General features: G+C 37.4%; 7 protein-coding genes across 9 annotated transcripts; 3 read left to right on the forward strand and 4 right to left on the reverse strand.

The window, feature by feature from the left end:
• Positions 1–593: 593 nt before the first annotated feature.
• LOC113217228 (moesin/ezrin/radixin homolog 1) lies at positions 594–3,206 on the reverse strand. The gene has a single exon (XM_026437051.2). It carries the CDS (start codon positions 2,915–2,917, stop codon positions 1,196–1,198), a length of 1,722 nt encoding a protein of 573 aa, XP_026292836.1. The 5' UTR covers positions 2,918–3,206; the 3' UTR covers positions 594–1,195.
• Positions 3,207–3,410: 204 nt separating this feature from the next.
• LOC113217248 (cyclin-dependent kinase 2-interacting protein-like) lies at positions 3,411–4,974 on the forward strand. The gene is made up of 5 exons (XM_026437066.2): positions 3,411–4,091; positions 4,173–4,323; positions 4,406–4,484; positions 4,576–4,696; positions 4,771–4,974. Exons 1-5 carry the CDS (start codon positions 4,028–4,030, stop codon positions 4,965–4,967), a joined length of 612 nt encoding a protein of 203 aa, XP_026292851.1. The 5' UTR covers positions 3,411–4,027; the 3' UTR covers positions 4,968–4,974.
• Positions 4,972–11,139, reverse strand: LOC113217218 (uncharacterized). The gene is made up of 10 exons (XM_026437044.2): positions 9,820–11,139; positions 9,415–9,726; positions 9,186–9,317; positions 8,799–9,075; positions 8,485–8,698; positions 8,236–8,400; positions 8,019–8,149; positions 7,543–7,932; positions 7,239–7,437; positions 4,972–7,166 (listed from the first exon to the last, which is right to left on the reverse strand). The coding sequence occupies exons 1-10, from the start codon at positions 10,965–10,967 to the stop codon at positions 6,199–6,201; spliced, it is 3,936 nt and encodes a 1,311-aa protein (XP_026292829.1). The 5' UTR covers positions 10,968–11,139; the 3' UTR covers positions 4,972–6,198.
• A 103-nt stretch (positions 11,140–11,242) lies between these two features.
• Positions 11,243–13,321, forward strand: LOC113217241 (mitochondrial mRNA pseudouridine synthase RPUSD3-like). 2 transcript variants are annotated; one of them, XM_052272024.1, is made up of 7 exons: positions 11,243–11,410; positions 11,509–11,742; positions 11,840–11,972; positions 12,057–12,255; positions 12,594–12,860; positions 12,942–13,022; positions 13,101–13,321. In XM_052272024.1, exons 2-7 carry the CDS (start codon positions 11,523–11,525, stop codon positions 13,251–13,253), a joined length of 1,053 nt encoding a protein of 350 aa, XP_052127984.1. In that variant the 5' UTR covers positions 11,243–11,410; positions 11,509–11,522; the 3' UTR covers positions 13,254–13,321. The 2 variants fall into 2 exon arrangements, with proteins under 2 accessions (XP_052127984.1, XP_026292845.1); XM_026437060.2 differs by having other exon boundaries at positions 11,244–11,742.
• Positions 13,319–14,623, reverse strand: LOC113217258 (PRELI domain-containing protein 2). Its single transcript, XM_026437074.2, has 5 exons — positions 14,376–14,623; positions 14,125–14,251; positions 13,977–14,047; positions 13,735–13,895; positions 13,319–13,640 (listed from the first exon to the last, which is right to left on the reverse strand). Exons 2-5 carry the CDS (start codon positions 14,249–14,251, stop codon positions 13,493–13,495), a joined length of 507 nt encoding a protein of 168 aa, XP_026292859.1. The 5' UTR covers positions 14,376–14,623; the 3' UTR covers positions 13,319–13,492.
• An 82-nt stretch (positions 14,624–14,705) lies between these two features.
• On the forward strand, positions 14,706–18,217 carry LOC113217018 (histone acetyltransferase Tip60). 2 transcript variants are annotated; one of them, XM_026436867.2, is made up of 13 exons: positions 14,706–14,867; positions 15,239–15,296; positions 15,441–15,512; positions 15,601–15,714; positions 15,810–16,000; positions 16,080–16,133; positions 16,227–16,388; positions 16,481–16,564; positions 16,668–16,769; positions 16,851–17,073; positions 17,164–17,326; positions 17,401–17,613; positions 17,829–18,217. In XM_026436867.2, coding segments are annotated over exons 1-13 (1,482 nt in total). In that variant the 5' UTR covers positions 14,706–14,822; the 3' UTR covers positions 17,830–18,217. The 2 variants fall into 2 exon arrangements, with proteins under 2 accessions (XP_026292652.1, XP_026292645.1); XM_026436860.2 differs by lacking the exon at positions 17,829–18,217 and having other exon boundaries at positions 17,401–17,617.
• Positions 18,199–21,197, reverse strand: LOC113217035 (meiosis-specific with OB domain-containing protein). The gene is made up of 9 exons (XM_026436878.2): positions 20,490–21,197; positions 20,283–20,411; positions 20,034–20,109; positions 19,771–19,963; positions 19,528–19,681; positions 19,239–19,430; positions 19,028–19,190; positions 18,755–18,944; positions 18,199–18,670 (listed from the first exon to the last, which is right to left on the reverse strand). The coding sequence occupies exons 1-9, from the start codon at positions 20,611–20,613 to the stop codon at positions 18,482–18,484; spliced, it is 1,410 nt and encodes a 469-aa protein (XP_026292663.2). The 5' UTR covers positions 20,614–21,197; the 3' UTR covers positions 18,199–18,481.
• Positions 21,198–21,209: the final 12 nt, after the last annotated feature.

Genomic DNA, 21,209 nt, shown 5'->3' on the forward strand with positions numbered 1-21,209 from the left:
AAGAAAATAAGATGAAACCAAATTATAAAAAATAGAGTTGCAATGGGAATAAAACCAAATGCCCTCCCATTGCCAAAAACAGGACCTTAATAATGTATTCATAAATGCTGATGGAATCTGAAATCTAAACTCAGCATTAGGTGAGTTAAAAAATGCACCACTTCAATAAAAGTTTGAGAAGTATTGAGACCAATAGTTTCTCTCTCCAATTAGTGATAGGTCTGACAACAGTGGGGCTAAACGAGCATTACTGTGATAAACAGATGCTCAGTAACAATAATACTGATCTAGGACCCAATAAACATCAAGAATAGTATTACAGGGGAAAAAACTAGGAAGAGAAACATGCCTCAAATAACCCTGCCATTCAGTCAAATCTGAAGAGAATTGAGTCACTTCAAATTATAGAACTTGCTTAAAAGAAACCCTGCCTTAATCCAGTATGTATGAGGATGATTGATAACACAGTCTGTCAAAATTGACAAAATGAAATTTAGATAGGATAAAACAACTGAACAGGAAGGAGGAATGGATAACATGCTTTTGTTCTGAAAAGAGAACATAGAACTAAATACTAATGCCAGACTGAATAGAAAAGGTTACCCTGAAGTGCAAGACCCCCACATGCAATGCTCACATAATTGAGCCATAAAGAAATGGACGGCGGCATACAATACATCTATGTAAATTTTGTCAGGCTGAAACAATATGCCAACTTAGAGTACAACTGGTCAAAAATACATTGGCAAGGACAAATATTGTTTTCTTTACTACATGAACGTTCTGATTTATAGATATGAGGATTGAATAATTAATACCTACATTAAAACATAGGCACATCTTTAAACAGCATAGTTATCAGAAATACTATCAGATATTAAAAAAATAATGAGCTGTACAAATGTATCACACCTGATTAGAAGGCTGGCTGAGTACTGTGGGCCTTTCCTGCTCGTCAGAGCCTCAGTCATGGAAAAGATGACGATCTCACTTTAAAATCACTTCCCCCAGGAGTCCTCAACATGAAAGTAGTCCCAGAAAACTCCAATAAAACAATCTCTTTGAAGACTGCACTAACTTTCAAACTATTATTCACTCGCAGACAAAGATGAGGGGAAGAGATTGAACATGAATAAATCTTCAATGCCATGATTTCTCTTTGTCATAAAAGAGAATCCAAGTACACTTGAAAAGATTACATATTTTCAAATTGATCAACCCGGCGCTTGGTGTTGCCCTTACGGATTTCTCGCAGAGTCTTGTACTTATCACGGCCCTGACGAACATTTTCACGATGAATCTTATCCATGGTTGTTTCCTTGGAATCATCACGGGACTGGGCGAGGTCTTCTTTCAAGCTCTTCAATTGACTTTGAAGTCTTTCATTACGCTCAGCAAGAGTACGTCGTTCTTCAATAGGATCAACAATATCTGAATCCGTAGCAAGATCACGGCTCACATCACCATTGCTCATCTCATCATTTTCATCATCATCATCATGCTCATTTTCTTGAACATGGTGATGCTTGGGAGTGGTGGCAGCGGCTGCCAATGCTGCTGTTGCAGCCTCTTGCTTTTCCCTTGCAAGTTCAACCTCTTCTTGAAGACGTCTGGTCTCCTCATCTTTAGCCTGAACCTCATCTTGAATACGCATGACCTCCATCTGCTTGGTTTGAATTTCCTCCTCAAGCTTGGCTCTTTCAGCAGCTTCCATGTTCTTGCTCTCCTCCAAGCGCTCCATCATTGCTTGTAGCTCATTCTGGCGTGTTTCAAGCTCATCCTTTGCAATCTGCAACTGGCGTAACTGCTCTTCCAGCCGACGAATCATGTCCTGAGCAGTGGTCAATTCTTGCTGGCGTCTTTCAATTTCTTCTTGCATGGAACGAAGCCTCTCTTCATATTCCTGCTGTTTCTTTTCAGCCTTTTCTCGTGCAGCAATTTCCATCTGAAGCTTTTCTCTCTGTTGTTGCATAGCTTGCTTTTCCTCTCTAGCTTGAGTTTTCATTTGTTGAACATCAATAGTGTCAGGTTTACGTCTTCGCATAAACAGTTCATGATTTCCCATGCATAAAGCAAGAATGCGTTTGTTAATGCGGACACGAGGTGCAAAGAAGACTACATCCTGTGCTTTCTTGTCAATAGGCTTGATAATGAACTTGCGGTCATTAAATGAAATATTGCTGATTTCAGCCCAAGGGAAACCAATTTTTGGTGTGAGCTTATTATCTTTAGCATAGATATTCAATCCTAAGGCATCAACACCAAGCCATAAATCTGTGCCTTTCTTGTTACGGATCTCAAAATAGTTAATGCCGTACATGTCAAGATCTTGAGCAATTTTAAGGTACTCCATCATTGCATCTTCACGAGGCATACCTTTGTGCTCTGTCCACCAGCGAATAATACGAACTTCCCACTGGTCCTTGGACATTTGATGTTGATCAAACACACGTTGAGGTAGCAACCGATCCCTTGCTAGAAAGCCAGGCTCATGAATTGAAGCATTATAATCACCATGTCTGGCTTGCACAGCGTATGATGCCAAAAGAACAGATGTTTCAGCAGGGCAAAATATTTCGTCTGATAAGATGGCATTCTTGACTTGAAGGTAGAAAAGTCTCAGAGTAATGTCCTGAATAAGTTCTTGTCCTACATCCTCTGGATAAAATTTGGCTCGGAATTTGAACTGCAATGGATTCTCTTTCTTGACATCCTGGCTGGTGACTTTCTTGTAGAGTTTGATCCACGTCAAGTCACCCTTGCTGTCTGTGTACTGGAGGCCGAAGAACCACACCTCACGAAGGCCAATTGTTTTCACAACTTGGTCGAAGAGCTGTTTGCCGGTGGTAGTCTGCTGGATAGCAAACTCCAACTCCGCATCCATCGTCGTCACACGCACATTCATTTGCTTCGGCATGTTGGAAAATTTGAACTACACTTGCACTGGTCACAATATCCAATCCACTGACTCGACCCGACTCGCGTGAAGCCGTGCCGCCCGCCTGCCCCGCCGCACAGAGAGGCCTACGCCGGACTGAGCCGACTTTCGTACACGTCACTGCACTGCACTCACAGGTCCATCCACTGTTAAAATGTGACGCTTGACAAGCGCGCGGAGTAGCGAAACGTTTGGGAGCTGCTTCTAGGCCTAAGATATCGAACTTGTCAACAGCAAGCAGCCGTCCCGTGACTTCTCTTTACGGGTGTGCCTTCGCCCGCCGCCTACGTCCCTACGTTACGTTACGTCACGCGCGTTACAGGAACAAGGTGAAACGGCGGTTTTCGACGACGATGTGGCGTCGCGGGTTAACCAACGCCATTCATCACAAGCGAGCAACAGGTTGCCGGTGGGATGTGCCGGCCACGGGCGAAATGTCCACCCGATAGCAAATTTAAATAATGTATGGCGTGTGCGGCGTGCGTGGCAAGACTTTTAATGACCACTGACAATTAATCAAAGTGAAATTAGAACCAGAACTGTGCTGCAAATTTTCAGTAGGTTGTCGTCTTGTGTCGACGCCCTCTATCAAATATAAAAATATGTTACCTTGTTTGGTCAAGTTTTTAACAAATTCAAAAGAAGCATGAATACATCCACACTCCCCACATGGCATGCAGTTTTCTATATATTTCAAAATTTATCAGCCACATTGGTAAAGAAATATGTCCTTGCTTGAGAGTTTCTATACGGTGAAGATATGATACTGACTAAAGTTGTGAGTGAAAGTCAGAAGAGCGCGATTTTCGAACTTTGCGTTCGAAATTTAGGCAATATTTAAATTCTTTTGCTCCAATAGTTACCGAATTCGTGTTTGCTTTCATCATCAGCGTTTTCTTCTCCCAGAAATTTGAGATACATCTCTTTATTACATATTTTATTTTAAAACGATGAAGTTTAATACAAGATGAAAAATTACTAGCTCAGCTCAGCTGAAACTGCTCAAACTAAACATCAACACGAGCTGGAAGAGGTTATAGTTCTAAAATGTATTTTAACTAATAAAAACAAAAAAATAGGACCAATAAGATGTCAAACAGTAATACACCACGTGTAGACATAGCATCATCAAAACGACGCCAAGTTGTAGAATGTAAGTTAGAAAATAAAGAAGAAAACGACTGTCATTAATTTTCACATTTGTTATGTTACTTTGTTTGCTCCTCACTTACAGCTCTTCCAAGAAATACAAACCTTTCAGGCATACCATTGAAAATTAAAGAGTCTGCAATAGAGCTTAAGAATTTTGTGAAGCAATGGAGTAAGCTTCACGTAACTGGAATTGCGGTTCTCAACAGCATAAAAACTTTGAAGATTGACTCTATGTAAGTTACGATCATTTTTATATTAGAATTTGTGTTTACTGCATTTCTTATTTACATCTAGGTTTGAATTATCATTGTACAGGAGAAGTAGTGAAAGAGAACTTTACCCTCAAGGTCTGCAAGAACGATGTGATCAACTACAACATGTTCTAGATAAAATGGTAAGTTGCTATTCCGAAAAGACTTTGAAATAATTTGTGCCTTTGTTAAGATTTGTCAGCTCTTTTAATAGAAGAAATTCCATTGTTTCAGAATTCTTGCTTTACTAATCTAGCAGTTTTAGTACAACAGTTGAAAGCCCTTGTCGAACTTGACAATCTACAAGGTGGCGATAAGGGTCCCATTCATCTTTCATGGTCCACTGGAAAATTTGGTACGTAGAGCTCCCCACCCAAATAATTTATACCTCACTGTGAGTTATTCATACTTTCTACTTTCCTTTGAAAGGACAAGCATATCAGGAGATTTATAATGCTTATGCAAAAGAACTGGCTCTGAAAAATGTTATAAAGGAAGAGGTTGCCCATTCTCCAAAAAAAGAATGCTTATCTTACTACATCACCAGCTGGACTCTTCAACCCTTCATTTCAAATGAATGTAAAGTTTTGCTTGAAACTATCTTTTACGAAACAGATCTAAGATAGAAAATTAGTTTTGAGTATGATGTTAACATTTATTATTCCACCCACAAATAATTTACTTACATGGGTTCTTATGATGCTGCTTTAAGACCAAAGTTTCTTCACAGTATTAAAACATTAAAGCGGAAGTTTTGAAGCAACATACAATTACAGGAACATACAAGACAGTACAGCTTACATAAGCAGCCTTCCTGCAGCAGAGCAGCCAATACACAATAGTACAGTATATAAGTAGACATCTATTCAAAGAGGTTCACAGAAAAATCAAGGTAAAACCAAAGATTTGAATTAATGGAGCAATACAGTTATTTACATTTAGTTTTCTGCCAAGGTCAGGCAAGTTGTACAATAAAACAGTGTAGTATAAAAATATTGAGTTCTATAAGTAGATCAAATTCACATTAAAAAAATTAATAATTACACCAGTTTTACATTTAAGTGAGTCTCATAATACTCTACACTGACCGTAGGTAATTACTATTTCTCAGTCTTAGAACTTAACAACTGTTCAACTAATGTTATATATCATACACTTGAAGTTTGGTTGTAGTTCTATTGACATATTCTACAATTATTATGTGAAACTAAGGATTGGCAACAAAAAATGAGAAGGAACACAAATGCATGGAAGCATAAGAGTCAACTGCTCACCAAAATCTCAAAAAAAGGTTTTGCTGAAAACAAATTAACCAAAAACGTGAAAATAAGTTTAATATAATGCCATAAGATGAGGTGGATACCTATTTGCTTTGTACATAATATTGTCACAAGATTCTGCAAAGAAATTTGATCAGCAAACTATGATGACATTTATTTCAGGAGGACATTACACCTGCCTAATTGCTTCTTAAGTATTATGGTCATAACCGTAACTAATCGCTAACAAAGCATTCAACAGAGGAAAATAATTCTAAACATATAAAATTGCTAAACAAATAATAGTACAACATAACACAAACTAACTGTCTCAGCAACACAATGTTCTTAAACTTACACAAGACATTTTAGTACAATGACTATAGAGCACAGCCAAAATAAACAGCTGATCGATTGTGTTGATTGAAATGACATAAAATTGAGCTCTATATTAGTTCAAGAAAAGAAGAGAAAGATCACAGATGGTCAGTACCTCAGTATTCCGTATTCCGCATTCCTTTTTTAAAAAATCACAAAGAGTTTCAGCATCTTTAAGCCTGCTAGTGGCAAATAACTCTTTAGTTACATGAAACTGAGTTCACGAATTATTATTCTGATTCATGCTTAATTCCTGAGTGAAAGCTTCAAAATCAAGATCCAATCCAACATCAAGTCCACTGTCAAGTTCTAAGTAGGTCCTCTGCAATCTCTGAGCTGTTGATATAGTGGTTGACGATTTTTCATTTGTGATAGCCGGTGTAAAAGATGAAATGAATTTTGGAGGCAACCGTGAAGGCTCTTGTGTTTCATTCCCAAGATGCAGTAAACCATTGGACTTCATTACACTGTCATTGAATGTGGATCCCGTTGCGCTTGAAGCATCACATGACTGAGAAAGAGGTGCTTCAAATGAACTTAAACTTTCAAGGAAACTATCTTCTGAATGAGAAACAGTTGAAGATTGAGATTGAAGTGGATCAAAAGAAGAGAGAGATGAAAGACTCATGCCAAAGTTACCAAGCATACTTTGACTAGTAACTGGTTCTAGAGCACTAGATAAATCGTTAGATGGTTCAGAATTTGAAATATTTACATTATGTGTGGTAGGGCGTGTGAGTGATGGCATAGAATATGAACCTATTAAGTCCATATTTGATACACTGGCTGATGACTTATTGTTCTCAGCTAAATTATTTGATATCACAGAAGAATGACTGACAGAAATGGAATTGCCAGCATCACCAAAACTTGACATTAAATGAAGGTCTGTTTGTTGACTATTCATAGCTGAAGTATCTAATTCACCCTGCAATGGTACTGAAAAGTTCATGTTGTCACTAAGGTTTTTCAAGCGTTCATTAACAATGTCATCAACAACCTGCAAACCAGCAGCTGGATCACAATCTTGGTCACGCTTACTATCTGTTGAGAGGTCAGGATCTTCACTACCACAAATCATATCATCACTAGAATTTAAAAAGGGCATATCTTCCGTAAGCATGACTTTGTCATTGCCAGGTTTCACCATCAGAGATAGTGTAGACAATGTTTCAGGACAAACAGGAGCTGTTGGCAATAAATCACACTATCAGAAAAAAAATAAAGCAGGAGAAACACAGTAAAACTTAATTTCCTTACCTTCGTGAGCTAGATTCAAATTAAATTCATTTGGATCAAGTTTTCGAGATTTTTTTCCAGGAGGCACGTCCATGTCTTCATTTGAGGTTTGCTTAGAATTACCAGAAACTGATTCCATCCTTCTAAATAAATGTTCTTCATTTACACTATACAGACCACAACTTACACCAAGAAATTCTGATATATTTTTTTGGGTTATCTGTAAAACACAAAATAAAAATTAAAAATATAATGGTGTGGCAAATAACCTTTTGTCAAGTTGTGCTCCAATAGAAAGAAAATTTGTTAAATTATTTCAGCATACCTTCACATGATTTTTACCATCACCATGCATTAGGGCTGGCTGAAATAGATCTCCTGCCACGGATTGTAAAGTATCAGCTAGAGATGCAAGTTCCATGAGTAACCACTGAACTCGATTGTTAGTAGAGCGAATATTTTGACCACTATCACAGTCCTTCCTCAAGAAATCATCATGCTTGTCTACAGTAGGTAGACCCTGAGCGTTCAAGCTATCCTGAGTTAATTTTAAACCATCCTTGTGATCATCAACAAGGGCACAAGTACTTTTTTCCAAGTTGGACTCTTCTCTTGATGAAAGACGTAACAGTAATAGATCCCACAAGGAATAGTATCGAGCAACAAGAGGTCCAGCTATTTCGAGTACTTCTGAAACCTCACAGGCTTGTAAAGCCTGCACACAAATAATTTTAAATAAAGCATTGCAATAGAAAACCAAATCCACAATTTTACACCTAATTAGATTTCATAATTCATTACCTGCTTCAATCTTTTCTTACGTAGTTCTGAGCGTTCCTTTTCGGATTGACTAAAACCTTGGGCTCTTTTCTTACCCTTAAGTGAATGGCCTTTAGTAGAGAGACTTTTTGTTTCTTTTTCACCAAGAGTCTCTAAGGGGTTGTTCATTTATTTCATTAAACATTGCTCGGATAATAAATGTAGCACTGACAATAAAATGAAGAGATGGATGGCTTACCTTCACCAACATTCATATCAGTAGCAGTTGAGGCTGCTAGATGCTGCTTGAATTCCTCAAATGAACCATGATCTGGGTGTTGTAAAAAATGTTTTTCCATTCGACCGAGGCCAAGGTACAATTTTTCACATGTGGGACATGTAAAGCGAGAAATTCTTTTCTTTGCTGGATGAAAATGGAAAATATTGAGATAATGTTGCCTTAAACAAAAGTGCAGAATTTTGGTCAAGCTACTATATCTCTTCTTACCTGGAGACAAATTCATTTCTACCTCCTTCAGGGGGGGCTTATCAAGTGTCTGGTCAGGATTGCTGTAGTCTGAGTAGCCTCCATCGGAATCATCAACATCTCGCTCCCGGAAGTCGGTATGGTGAAGACGTTTGTAATCTTTCATCATGTGCTTTGGAGGCCGAGAAACACGCCCTGACCTTGTTCTGGATCCCAAAACCTTTTTCCTTTCAACCTAATAGAGAAAATATTCATTTTCATTTCTCAACAATTAAAAAATAAAAATCTATTTACTTAAAAAAAAAAAGAAACAGGTAATGTGTGAAAGCACCTACCTTTGGCACTTCATCTGGTTGCCCATTTTCTTCTCTGGTATTACAACTTTTGACACCTACGGGCTGAGAGCTAGAGGGGTCTGAAGGTATGGAAACTTGACTTAATTTATTAGTATGCTTCTCTACCCCCAGCTGCTTTGTCCGTCTTCCTTTCTTTGGCCGACCTTTCTTGCCTTTCAAGCGACTGGCATTTTTTAATGGCTGCCCAACAGAACCTCCAGTAATTTCAGTTGGAGAGGTTGGTTGTTGAAGATCGACATCCTCAGGATACACAACTCTGTCATGAGTACACAGAATGATTAATAACTAAGATATTCAAGAAAAGAAGCTAGTCACAATCGAAAATCTAGCAGCCACCCTCTATACTTCAACAAAACAACAGTATACCTGTACACAATTCGAGTCTTGGTTTGCTCATCAAAAAGAACATTTTTTGAAGTAACAGAGTTTGAATTTAAATGCTTTTGCTGTAAAACAGTGGCAATCTGTCGTAATTGAGCCTGACTCAGTGCTTGCATGCTATATTTTTATAAAAATAAACATAATTAGTCATTATTAAAAAAATAATTCCCTCAATAGAAAACTAATAGTTTAAGCACACAAAAAGGAAAAATACCTGTGAAATGTCTGTCCTTGTTGAACTAACTGAATAGGATTTTCACTGGAGCCCAAAGGCTTTGATGAATTGGAAGTGGATGATGAGACTCTTGCATTGGACAATTGCATAGTTTTTAAAGATGAGGCACTTCCAAAATTTGGTTGGCTGGTTTGAGGTGCTACTGATGCTAATGCAGGTGAACTGACTGAGGATGTAGTGATGGCAGATGGAGCAACAGCTTTAGCAGGTATAGGCAACTTTTTTAATGCTGTCACAGTTTTTAAGTGTGTGCCTTGATGATTCTTCGGCAATGGCAGTATTGGTTGCAATCTGGGTAGATACAGAAAATTATTGTAGCATATATAAGCAATTTCTACTAGAATGAGATACAAAATACAGAAGCAGAGTTTGATAAAATCTTACTTATCATTCAGACTGTGTTGTCTTGATGTGTGTTGACTTCTAGTCCCACTATTACCTACAATGGTTAAAGCTGGAGAGTTTTGAACATTGATCATCGGTGTAGACTGGCTGATTAGATGAGCATGCTGTTGATTAACACTGAGGGTTGGTTGTGATACAATGGTGCTAAGTGTCGCAGGGTCAGCAGTAATAACATTATTGAGTCCAACTGAACCATGACCCGTAACAATTTGAAAGAACCTGTTAGGATTAGGTGTAGCCAGGCTGGTGGATGAAGATACAGATGAATGAGACGGCACTGAAGTTTGAGTTGGAATTGATAGTGTCATTGAAATGGGTACTGATGAGCTTGTGGATGGCAGCAGCATTTGTTTGGACAAGGCTTCTAAAGTAGATATAGGAACCTGAATTGTTGAGGCACCAGAATTAGAATTTTTAAGCTCCTCTTCAATGTCCAAGCCCGTTTTAGCTGAGGAGTCAGGTTCGAGTATATGATAGTCCGTTCCCAAAACAGTATCATTCTGATCTTTCAGTTTAACAGCATAAGTAACTGTACCATCTAGTTCATACTGAGGAATAATGGAGAGAGATTGATTCATTCCATCGTCAAGGAATGAAGATAATGTGGAAGGAAGTATTTGCAAACCCTCTGTTGTCTGAACAATGTTGCCTTCTTCATCAATGATCCTTCCATCTGCTGCTACATTAGAGCATGCCACACTTTGCAAAAGGCTCGAATTATTTAGACCACCAGTGTTGTCGCTTAGTTGATCATTGACAACTTTCACGCCACTCAGGAGCGAGCCATTACTTAATGATAGTGGGTAGTTATCTGTATCAAATTGGAGTCCCAATGATTGGGCTTCAGCCAGAGAAATCTTGATTGTGTGCGTCTGTCCCTCTTCGCCTTGATAAATGGCCACAACATCGTTGTTGCCGCCTGCGAGTGCATCCAGGCTAACCTCCTCGCCCGACTCTTCGTCATCCCCGTCGTCAATGGCTGAGGTGCCCTGCAAGGCTTGTTGCAGGAGGTCAACAGATATGTTGCCAGTATCCCCCTCTGAATCATTTTGCAAAAGAACCGGCAGGGACTGCGGGTCTACTAGAAGGACCCGAGTCGCCTCAGCACACTCGTTCCCCGCTGCCATTATATGGTTTTACACTTTACACAGCCATGGCAACACACTGAAATCTGAGTAAAATGAAGAGGCTTGTTTCAACGCATCGGAAAATCTTGGGTCTTTTGAAGCGCATCCTACAGGAATGTGTCAAATGTGTATAAAATACACACCAACGGTAGCAAAACCCTATGCAACTGCAACAACCATCAAAACAGAAACAAAAGTTAACGTCGATTCTCGTTCTGGTAAACGAGTATCGAACTTGATTTGAATTTCTCATAATCTGATTTTCTGATTTAATGGGGTATTTCTGTTGTCACTTTCCTCTTTCTTCATAGTTATTGCTTAGGTTTTTATAATACATTCAATTCAACAAGTATTAACAACAATTACCAAGAAAAATCTGTGCTTTTACTGAGGCGTTCAAATTATATCTATATATATTTTTCTTAACCGCCCATCTTGGACATGTGATTACTTTGGTTATAATTGCAATAATAACGTTTGTACACTAATCAGCTTAAATATCTTTATTTGTATGTGGTTGTTCTTTCCTCTGTAAATCTAGGGAATTTTACTGACATGTCATCATTCAAATCATGCCTTCAAAAAGTTTATTTTTCCAATACCATTCATTCATTTAAAAATAGTTTATGCTCGTTTCATTCATGCAATGTTAACAACTCAGATCAGTCAATCCATGAAAAATCTAAGAGTTTTCATGAATATAGCAGCATATGGAAGTATTTGGATGTTGAGTCAACCTCCAAATATTTGTTGGAGAATGTCTTTTATCACCAGAGTAAGCATTTAAAATGCTTCTGCTGCAACATTAGAAGCCGATCTCTTGTTAATTGCTTTTTGCATAAGCTGAATTTCAATTTTCTTTCACTTGGCAGATGGTGTTGTGGCGATAAATAAGCCCCTGAATCTAGGGTCATCACGAACAGAGGACACTATCTACAATTGCCTACCTTACTTAGCCAAGGAGTTTGGCTACAAATACTTGCAATTAGTCAGTGTTCCCGACAAGTTAGTTTTGAACTGCAAATATTTTGAAACAGTATTAGAATTTTGTCAGATGATTCTATTTTTAAATGTTAATATAATTTTCAGGTACTGCAGTGGTGTGACATTGCTTTCATCAAATGAGAAGATTACCAAAAGAATAGAAAAGTCGCTCAAAAGATCTAAGGCAATTTTTTCAAGAGATCCTAAACAAACATTTTTAGCAGTAACTGTTGGTCGTCCTTCCATGCAAGAAAACGTGAATCAATATGGTGTCACAAAACGACGCAAAGATAATATAAATTATGTGAGTTTTCAACTGATAATTTTATTGGAAAATAACTAGGCAGGAACCTTCAATTCCATCACCTTTGCTGTTCTAATTCTAACACCTATTCCTTAATCTATTTTCCTCATGAATCGCCATCTTTCAAGCAAAATTTTTTTTTTCCTTGCCCCTTGCATATGAATTACTTTTTCATGTTGCCTTCATTTTGAGTTTTTTGGGGGAAACTAGTTAATAGGTCCGCGAGGTGTCAAACAGTCTTGCTTCACTCTTTTATTAAGTCTATCTATATTTTATCTTAGGCGCTCAGCCAAGACTTTGTCTTTCTGTATGAAACCTAATCTTCTTCTATATTTTAGCCTCTAGTTTTGCACGACTGGGGTGCTAATGAAGTCAAGCGCCGAGAGGTCAATGTTGGATTTATTAGACACAATGTCCTTGCCACATCAGAGTTCGCATCTTTGGTCTCAGTTTCAACATGGCAGATGAGACATCACTTTCCAAGAATGTATCTATCTGATGTAATGTTCTCACCTGTTTTGGGCGACAATATGTTTGGTCCAAGAGTAGGCTCAGTCTTTGAAAAACCAGTTTTAATAAAACCGTGGCATGCACCAGCCGTAAAGGTATGTCAATTGTACAGTGCACACTCCTAGGTCGCTAATTATGTTTGGTAACCTGTTACTCTTTTTATTTTCGGAATTTAGGCATTACCACTACCATTACTTCAAGCCCTCAATGCAAGAAGTGGATCAGAAACTTTAATACCTTTGCATTTTCATTTGCATGTAAGTAAAATAGGTTTATCCAGTGTACTCATTCTTTGCCTGAGATGATATAGATATAACTTGTGCTTCCTTTTTTAGGAATTGGTTCTTCATCAATTTTTAATTGATGGATCACATCTTGTTCTGCAAACTGAACCACCAAACTATTTTCAATGGACACTTGAAAAATTAAATTTATCCTTTTCGGAGTCAAGAAATTGTCAGTCTAAAGCAGATATTTTCAGTAGCTAACAATGAATCAGGTGTAAGTAGTTTGGATAAAATTTGGTAAAAGTTAATAAATAATTGTCAAAATGTAAGTTTTAGCACCATTCTAGTTATTTGCCAGTATTGGAATGTACCTACCTAAACTATCACTATAAATCAGTTAAAGAACAATTTCTATATAACAATAAAAGCAGTAATCTAACAAAAATCTTAACAAATAAATTTAAAATATTACAAAAAGTTATGTAAAGTAGAGTTTACCCTCAAAGTTTTTTGTTGAGAATTCCCTCTATCATAGCAATTTGTTTGCGTACATCATTCTCCATGACATTTTTGTAGAGTAACTCTAATGCCTTGCCAACAAAACCAAGGTTGGACATGTCAACTGCTCCTGCTTGTTCAAAGCAAGTCCTGAGGAAAGAGATAATATGGATCTTAAAACCAATGACTGAACTGTTTCATATGATAATTCCAGCTCCAGCATCAAGGAAATAGTTTCAAATACCAATCTGGGTTGTGTGAATCTGGTACAAATGTTGAGTTTTTTTGCAGAATCATGTTGTCAATGAAAGAAATATTTTGCTGACGAAACCAGTGGCGTCTGCTAGGTTCATCTACCCACATTTCTTCTTCTGTTTGAATATTTGGATGATCCATTCCACCCATCTGCAATCCATTGAACAAAAAATTTAAAAAATAAGGTAGCAAACATTTCAATTTGACAATGCAAAAGCCATGTATGGTGACCTTTTTCACAATATTGGGCATGGGGTTGAATGATGTGATAATCCATTTCACATATTCAAGGCCTTGTACATCTGTAAGTAAAAATTATTACTTAGAGACATTACGCATAACAGGATATACTGTGGAAGTGAAAACCAAAACTACATACCGTGCTCATGTTCGACTTGCTTTACTTCGATTATGTCTTTGCTTTCGTCATATGACTTTCGATGGGCATTTACAACTTTTTCAACAGGATGTTGAAAAAGATGGTTGACAGTGTACCCTAGTACCATCTGAAATCAAAACAAAATACATTATCATCATAAAACAGAAAAAACAAAAAGTTTGAGCACTAAACAAAATACGTCAAGAAAATTGAGAAAATTTTAAAAATATTTTAAACAAATCATGCCATACATTTGTTACTTCTTCAGAAACTGAAACTGTTGCGTCTGAAATACGACGATAAACGACGCGTAGGTTAGGATTGTGGCTATTTGTGTAACTTGCCACTACGATATATAAAGGCTGACAGCTTATGGTTTTAACATGATTTGCTAATTCGCAGAAAGGCCTCCCAAGTAGCTAGAGATACCGATGAGATTAGGAACAAAAGGGATCCTAGATGATGCAACCAACCAACTCCCGCACGTAAACTGATTTTGAGCAGCAGCGCAGGCAGAAGTGCATAAGACCGTAGAATTTCAAACTACCGCGCCAAATTTAAGACTATTGGCAGCAGAGCTGACAAGAGAAGAGAAGGCCGTGAAAGTTGCGGCCTCAGCCTTCTCGTAACTCTTGTTATGATCAGCAAGGGACTCAAGCTTGGGAGCTTGGATTTTAAATATTTGAATTTTAAAAATTATGAATGAAGATGGCGATGATAGGGATTCAATTTGTGATTCACCGGTTAGTAAAATTCATTTATTAAATATTTAGTTCTTAATCTTTTGTTTTTCTTATTTTTCGATACTGAAAAAATGTTAAATTACTCAAGCCTAGGCAGAGTGGGAATGTTACTTAACCTCATCTTGCACTTTTGTATTTCAATATTTCTTAAAATCTCTCCATTATTTTTAAGCTTACATGTTACTTATGTATTTGTATTTAAACTTTCTTTCACTTGATGAAAGAGAATTTTCATGTTACTTCTTTTTAGTACTTTATTGAAGTTTTGCATTTATGCTGGTACACACCAGTATTGTAATTTGAATGTATTTGTTGTGCATGCTTCTAATTTTAAGTTTATATATACTCATGAAATTTTTGTGGTCTTACAGACTGAACTGGTTGAAGGATGCCGGCTGCCTGTTCGTATGGGTGGAACACAAGATTGGCGTAGGTTCCTCTTGAAACATGAAGCTCTTGTTTGTCTTCTCATTTGCTTCATTTCTCATTTAATACAACAAGTGTCCATTATTTGTATAATAAGGTAGATAATCAATTTTTCCTCTTGTACTAATTTACTTTTGTTAATTCCAGCTCTTGCTGAAATTGTGAGCATACGAGGATCTACAGCTTCAGATTTGTCATTTTATGTACACTATGTTGATTGTAAGTCCTCATTTGATTATATTTTTTTTTTTTCAATCTCTCATTTTAAATAGAATGGTTCATTAATTATCTTGCATGAATGTTTCAGTCAACAAACGACTTGATGAATGGGTCAGTGTCGAAAGATTGGACACTCGGAAAGTACAATACCCTCGAAGAGATGGCCAGCCAGGAACTGGAGTCAATACTCCAAAAAAGACAAGTACTTACAAAAACTACTCAAAATTATTTGGTCTTGTGTGCTAATTACACATTTGTATTTGTTGATTTTTGACAATTCCTTTGTAATATTTTCAGCCATTCTTGGATCAAACAGTATTGGCCCGTCATCAAGGCCAACATCTCCAATCAGTGATCCACTCACCAATGGAGGTGGGGCTGCTCTGGCTGCAGCCCTTCACAAAAAAATAAACCGTAAACGGAAAGGAACTACTGAAAATGATGTCCCTTTAACTCCAACTCCAGTTCCAATTCCAACTCCGCCTGTGGTTAGTTATACCAAGATTTTACGCATAGTTTTCCTTTTAAGTGCATTTAAGAAAATCTGTAATTTTTATCTTTTCAAAGGAGGAGGAAAGACTCCCAGCAACACCAACCAACCACAAAATTCAAAAGATTCAGGTACTAGCTGTAAAGAAATATTTTTAAAATGTTGTACTTTACTTTTGAGTAAATGATGTAGGTAATCTATACAATAATTTAAAAACTCTACAGCCCCAGACACCAGAACCCTCAGCTGATGGAACTCAACAACCAAGGCTGACTGGTAGTATGGTTGCCCATAATGATGATGTAGTAACCCGAATGAAAAATGTACAAATGATTGAGCTTGGCATACATAGAATTCGTCCATGGTATTTTTCACCTTATCCTCAGGTAGGAGTTACCTTACTTAAGTCACTTTGCTCTCCTAATTCGTAGACTTTTTGAGCAAAGACTAAAATTCCTGCTGTGTTGTTTCATTTCAGGAACTTGTTAACTTAACATGCATCTACATATGTGAATTTTGTCTCAAGTACAGAAAAAGTCGGAAATGTTTGGAAAGACATCTTGTAAGTAAATCCATTTTTAAAAAATATCTCTGTAGTTGACTGATTCATTAAATGGTTTGATGTATACAGATAACTGTAATAATTAAGGTTTGTTTTAATCTAGGCAAAATGCAATGTTCGTCACCCTCCTGGGAATGAAATCTATAGAAAAAATACCATATCCTTTTTTGAAATTGATGGGAGGAAAAATAAAGCGTATGCTCAGGTAAAGCATTTGTCAAATTTTGAATGTGTTCTTACATACTTTGCATAGCATGGTTTTTTTACTAGTAAATTTTTCTTTCAGAACCTTTGTCTTTTGGCAAAGTTATTTCTAGATCACAAGACCCTCTATTATGACACAGACCCTTTTCTCTTCTATGTGATGACGGATCTGGATAGTAGAGGATTCCATATTGTTGGTTATTTTAGCAAAGAGAAGGAATCAACAGAAGACTACAACGTTGCTTGTATACTTACCATGCCTCCTTATCAGAGGAAAGGATATGGAAAATTGCTCATAGAATTTAGTAAGCAGTTTTAATTTTATTGTTGTATTTGCTGTAATTGTGTTTATTTTTTATGAAGTTTCACTAATACCTCTGAATTTTTCTTCATAGGTTATGAATTATCCAAATTTGAAGGTAAAACTGGATCACCAGAAAAGCCTCTATCAGATTTGGGACTGTTGTCTTATCGGTCGTACTGGGCCAATACAATATTGGACATCTTAATTTCAATAAAGCCAACTGGAGACAACGAAAAACCACAAATTACAATCAAGTATGTTGTGGACAACTTTATTTGCTATCACCCTTGTAAATTGCAGGTTCTAATTCAAGTACTTTTCTCCATAGTGAAATTTGTGAACTGACCAGCATAAAAAAAGAAGACGTCATTTCGACCCTCCAAAATTTGAACCTAATCAATTATTACAAAGGCCAATATATAATAACATTAACGGAGGATATGGTACAGCAGCATAAATCTGCAATGGACAAAAGAAAAATCAGAATTGACCCCAAATGTTTACATTGGACTCCTAAAGACTGGTCTAAGCGTTCTAAATGGTAAAGTAATTTTTTAATTATCTACTGCATGATAAATTATAGGTGTTGAGACATTAGGCACCCTTTTGAAACCCAGGTATTCTTAAGAATTCTTTATCTACAATACTGGGGGCACCTTTAGTCCATGGCCTTGTCAACTGCGAATTAATTTTCTTTTCTTTACCTTTCCATAGCACTGTTTAATAGGATCTAATGTTCTGTTTTATGTTTGGCAGAAATCTAAGGGCCTACATTTATATACACAGCCTAGTCAAGTCTTGGACCTACCTAGGAAATGTGTGGTGATAAAATCAGTTGTACATATAGACTCCACAGCAGGAACTGGAGCAACTTAGGACAGATGTCCTGTGGCAATTTTATAATGAATTTTAAAAAGTGTGTGAAATCCCCAAGCGTAATTTGTGAAATGAAGTTGTAAATTTGAAATTGGTTAAGAAACTACTGTTCCCAAGACAGGAAGGAGCATGAGTGCTTTTGACCTTATTCAATGTGATATTTATGTTGTGACTGATCAATTTTTGTGTGGTAACTGAGCTGTTACTCACATGGAAGTTGCTCCTCATTGTACATACTGGACAGAATAAATAATTTGTGCAAGTAATAATTGATTTATTAAGTCAAGTATCTCAAGTGAAAATGTACTTAATAATTTTTTTTACATTTGAATATGGTACCTAGGCCTAAGTATTGCCTCTATGGTACTTTTTAAATATCTAATTTAAGGTAATTTGACAAGACATTTTGCAGGCTATGCCAATGGATGGTATGATCGCACAATCATCTTGGTGTATCTATCTAGTAATCAGTGCACCTTCTTAATTTTCGATTTTGTTTAAGCTTATCTCGTGAGTTTTTATGATGAGGTTGATCACAAGATAGGAATTTTAGCAGCAACTTCAGAAGTGTCTGCAATAGAGCACGAGATCAGGGATATGTAAGGTTGGCGCCGCTCATGAGAAGCTTTAAGCACCAGTATTCTTGCAGCACAACGCTCCATCAAAAAATTCCACTTGAGTATATCTTTTTGTTGATCTGACATGGATCCAAACTCTAATACCTTGGAAATTCAAAGATTTAAAATTAAGTAATATTGACAACAGTAAACTAATTTTGAACAGCCTAAGTCATCTAATGAACTTACTGTGCACCCTAGAACAGTTTCTGCAGTTTCAGCAGTGAGACGACAACCTTTTAAAGTTCCTGTGTGATCTGATAGATCAATTCGTATGTTAAACATTCTTCGGGGAACAAATGTTTCTGATCCCTGCTCAACTGGGCAGTCAAGGTTAGAACATGAGTTTTCAACTGAAGTAACTTTGTTGCAAGAGGCACTGTAAGAGAGGAAGTGTGAGGTTTAATTGGCATGTGATAACGTATGATTTCTCCCTGAAACATGGCAGAATAGTTCTCATACCATTTTAATTGTACTACATTGTCATGATGAAGATCAAGATGTGTTACAACAGCATAAACTAGTGCAGTAAATTGCTGTTCATCTTCAGATACACTGTTTTTCACATCAGCCCAACCACGTGACAGGACTGTTCTTACAGACAGAACATTTCGGATGCTGGAAGCTAAATAGCAGGAGTAAGATGAAACATTCCTGAACTGCTTAATCATACCATCTGTTATGTTGCTTGTTAAATAATCTATTATGGCTGAAGGCTGGAGAGGTGCAGCTCTTGCATATGCTCGGAGGCATTCTGCATCTTCTGTTTGAGGATCAACTGTAATTATCGTCTTTGAGTTAACCGTAGGTGAGGAGGCATTGCGGTACCCACTCCATTTCAAGATGATATCTGCTATAAACAGAACTGGACAAAATTCACAGAACAATTAGTATGCAAAATTATACAGTATATGATTTTCTGTGAGACTTTTATGGGCCTATGAAAAAGAATTAATCTATACTTGTTTCTCTAGGTTTCCACTGAGATGCTTGGTAAATAATTTCCTTATCCCACAGCTGAACTGATAAGCCATGGCTTGTTCGATCAAACACCACAATTTCTCGGCACTCAATCTGACGACCATCTTGAAGTTTCAACTGTCTCACTCTTTGAACCTGTGTAAATATTCAACACATATTTTTGTTTTTATTGGTTTCCAAAAATTTATATTGATTTCTAAAACTAGTTTAATGGTTTAGCCTACATTTTGAACTGCCACCAAAATATTAACATAATTTCCTTGCATCAAGTCCCCGCTGGAGCTAATATCCCTCAGAGGAGTAATATCTGAAGACTGCTTTGTTGGCACATGAATTAGACTTTGAAAATGTTGGGCATCTGGAAGATAGTGATGTTGTATCTCTGATGAGCCCTCAGTTAATGTCAGCTGGAATGGACTAAAATGCAGAGAATATGGTTCAGTTCCTGTAAAGTATACTATTATTTGATGAAATGAATAATACTCGCCTTGAGACAGTAGGCCTAAAGTTGTCTTCAGACCCTCCTGTAACCCGTAAAGTTATCCGAGCCTTTGTCACTGATACTGAAAATTGAGAGACAATAAGGTACATCAGTTTTGTTCAATGAGTGATTTAAAGTTGAAAATAAATTTCAATGTTGGGAAAACACAGGCGTGCCCACACTCTGGTCACGACGAACTGAACCGTATTAAGAGGCTATTAGTAATGCAGCATCCTTAAAGCAATAAGATCTCACCAACATCTCCGATATGAAATTGTTCAGCACAGTTTTCAATGTACGTAGGTGACCCCCAGACAGCAACATTAGCAAAGTCTTCTTCAGAATCACGAAGGGTGAAATTCCATACACCTCTTTGAGAAAGGTCTGTAGGAAGAAGCTTGTAAGAAACTTATTCATTGTTAAGGAACATCCATCGCGACAGTGTGTACGAACGGTTATTACCTTTCTTCATGGTCACGATTTTCGCACTTTGACTGCCTATGATAACACCGACTATAAGTGAATCATCCAGTCCAGGACATATGTCAGCCAGCACCATTCTTCGAACCCCAACGTGAGCAGTCATTTTACCTTCGCTTTTTAGTGTGCAAACCAAGAACAATGTGATGGAACAGCGAAAAGACGGCGTGTCGGGTGATGGGTGATCGGGCTCGGCTCAACGGCTTTCCTGACGATTTCAAAAGAACCTGTGATGCTGCGATACACGCGCTTCGATTTTATCAAAGGGTACCAACGATAGAACACAATAAGAAAAAGTATTGTATATTTTCAAGTTCTAGAAACGATTCCAAATAATTTCATCTGTTTGAGACAGCTGTTTTTAGTATTTTGAAGACTTGATTTTTGCAGTCTTAAGCAATCAAACAACGTCATCAAGGATCTTGGGCCTATCTGTGTGTTGGCAGCTTATCCCGGAAGCGCTGAATGTATCGAGAAATATCGTCGATTTAGAACGGCACTTGATGCTTAAAAGTAAGTAATTGACCTCATCGTCGTCGTCGAGTATAATTTGTTCAACAAAAAGAATTGAGCTGCGCCGCAACCCTGCGTTACGGTCACGATCGATGGGAAGGACATTTTTAATGAGGGTCTTCTGTCCCACTCCCACGGCCTTCGCATGCAGGGGGCGGGGCAGCAGCCGGTGGGCCCGCTTCGGTTCTC

Source organism: Frankliniella occidentalis, unplaced genomic scaffold (assembly GCF_000697945.3).
Source record: "Frankliniella occidentalis isolate FOCC.00 unplaced genomic scaffold, Focc_3.1 Scaffold6, whole genome shotgun sequence".
NCBI classification, from domain to species: domain Eukaryota; kingdom Metazoa; phylum Arthropoda; class Insecta; order Thysanoptera; family Thripidae; genus Frankliniella; species Frankliniella occidentalis.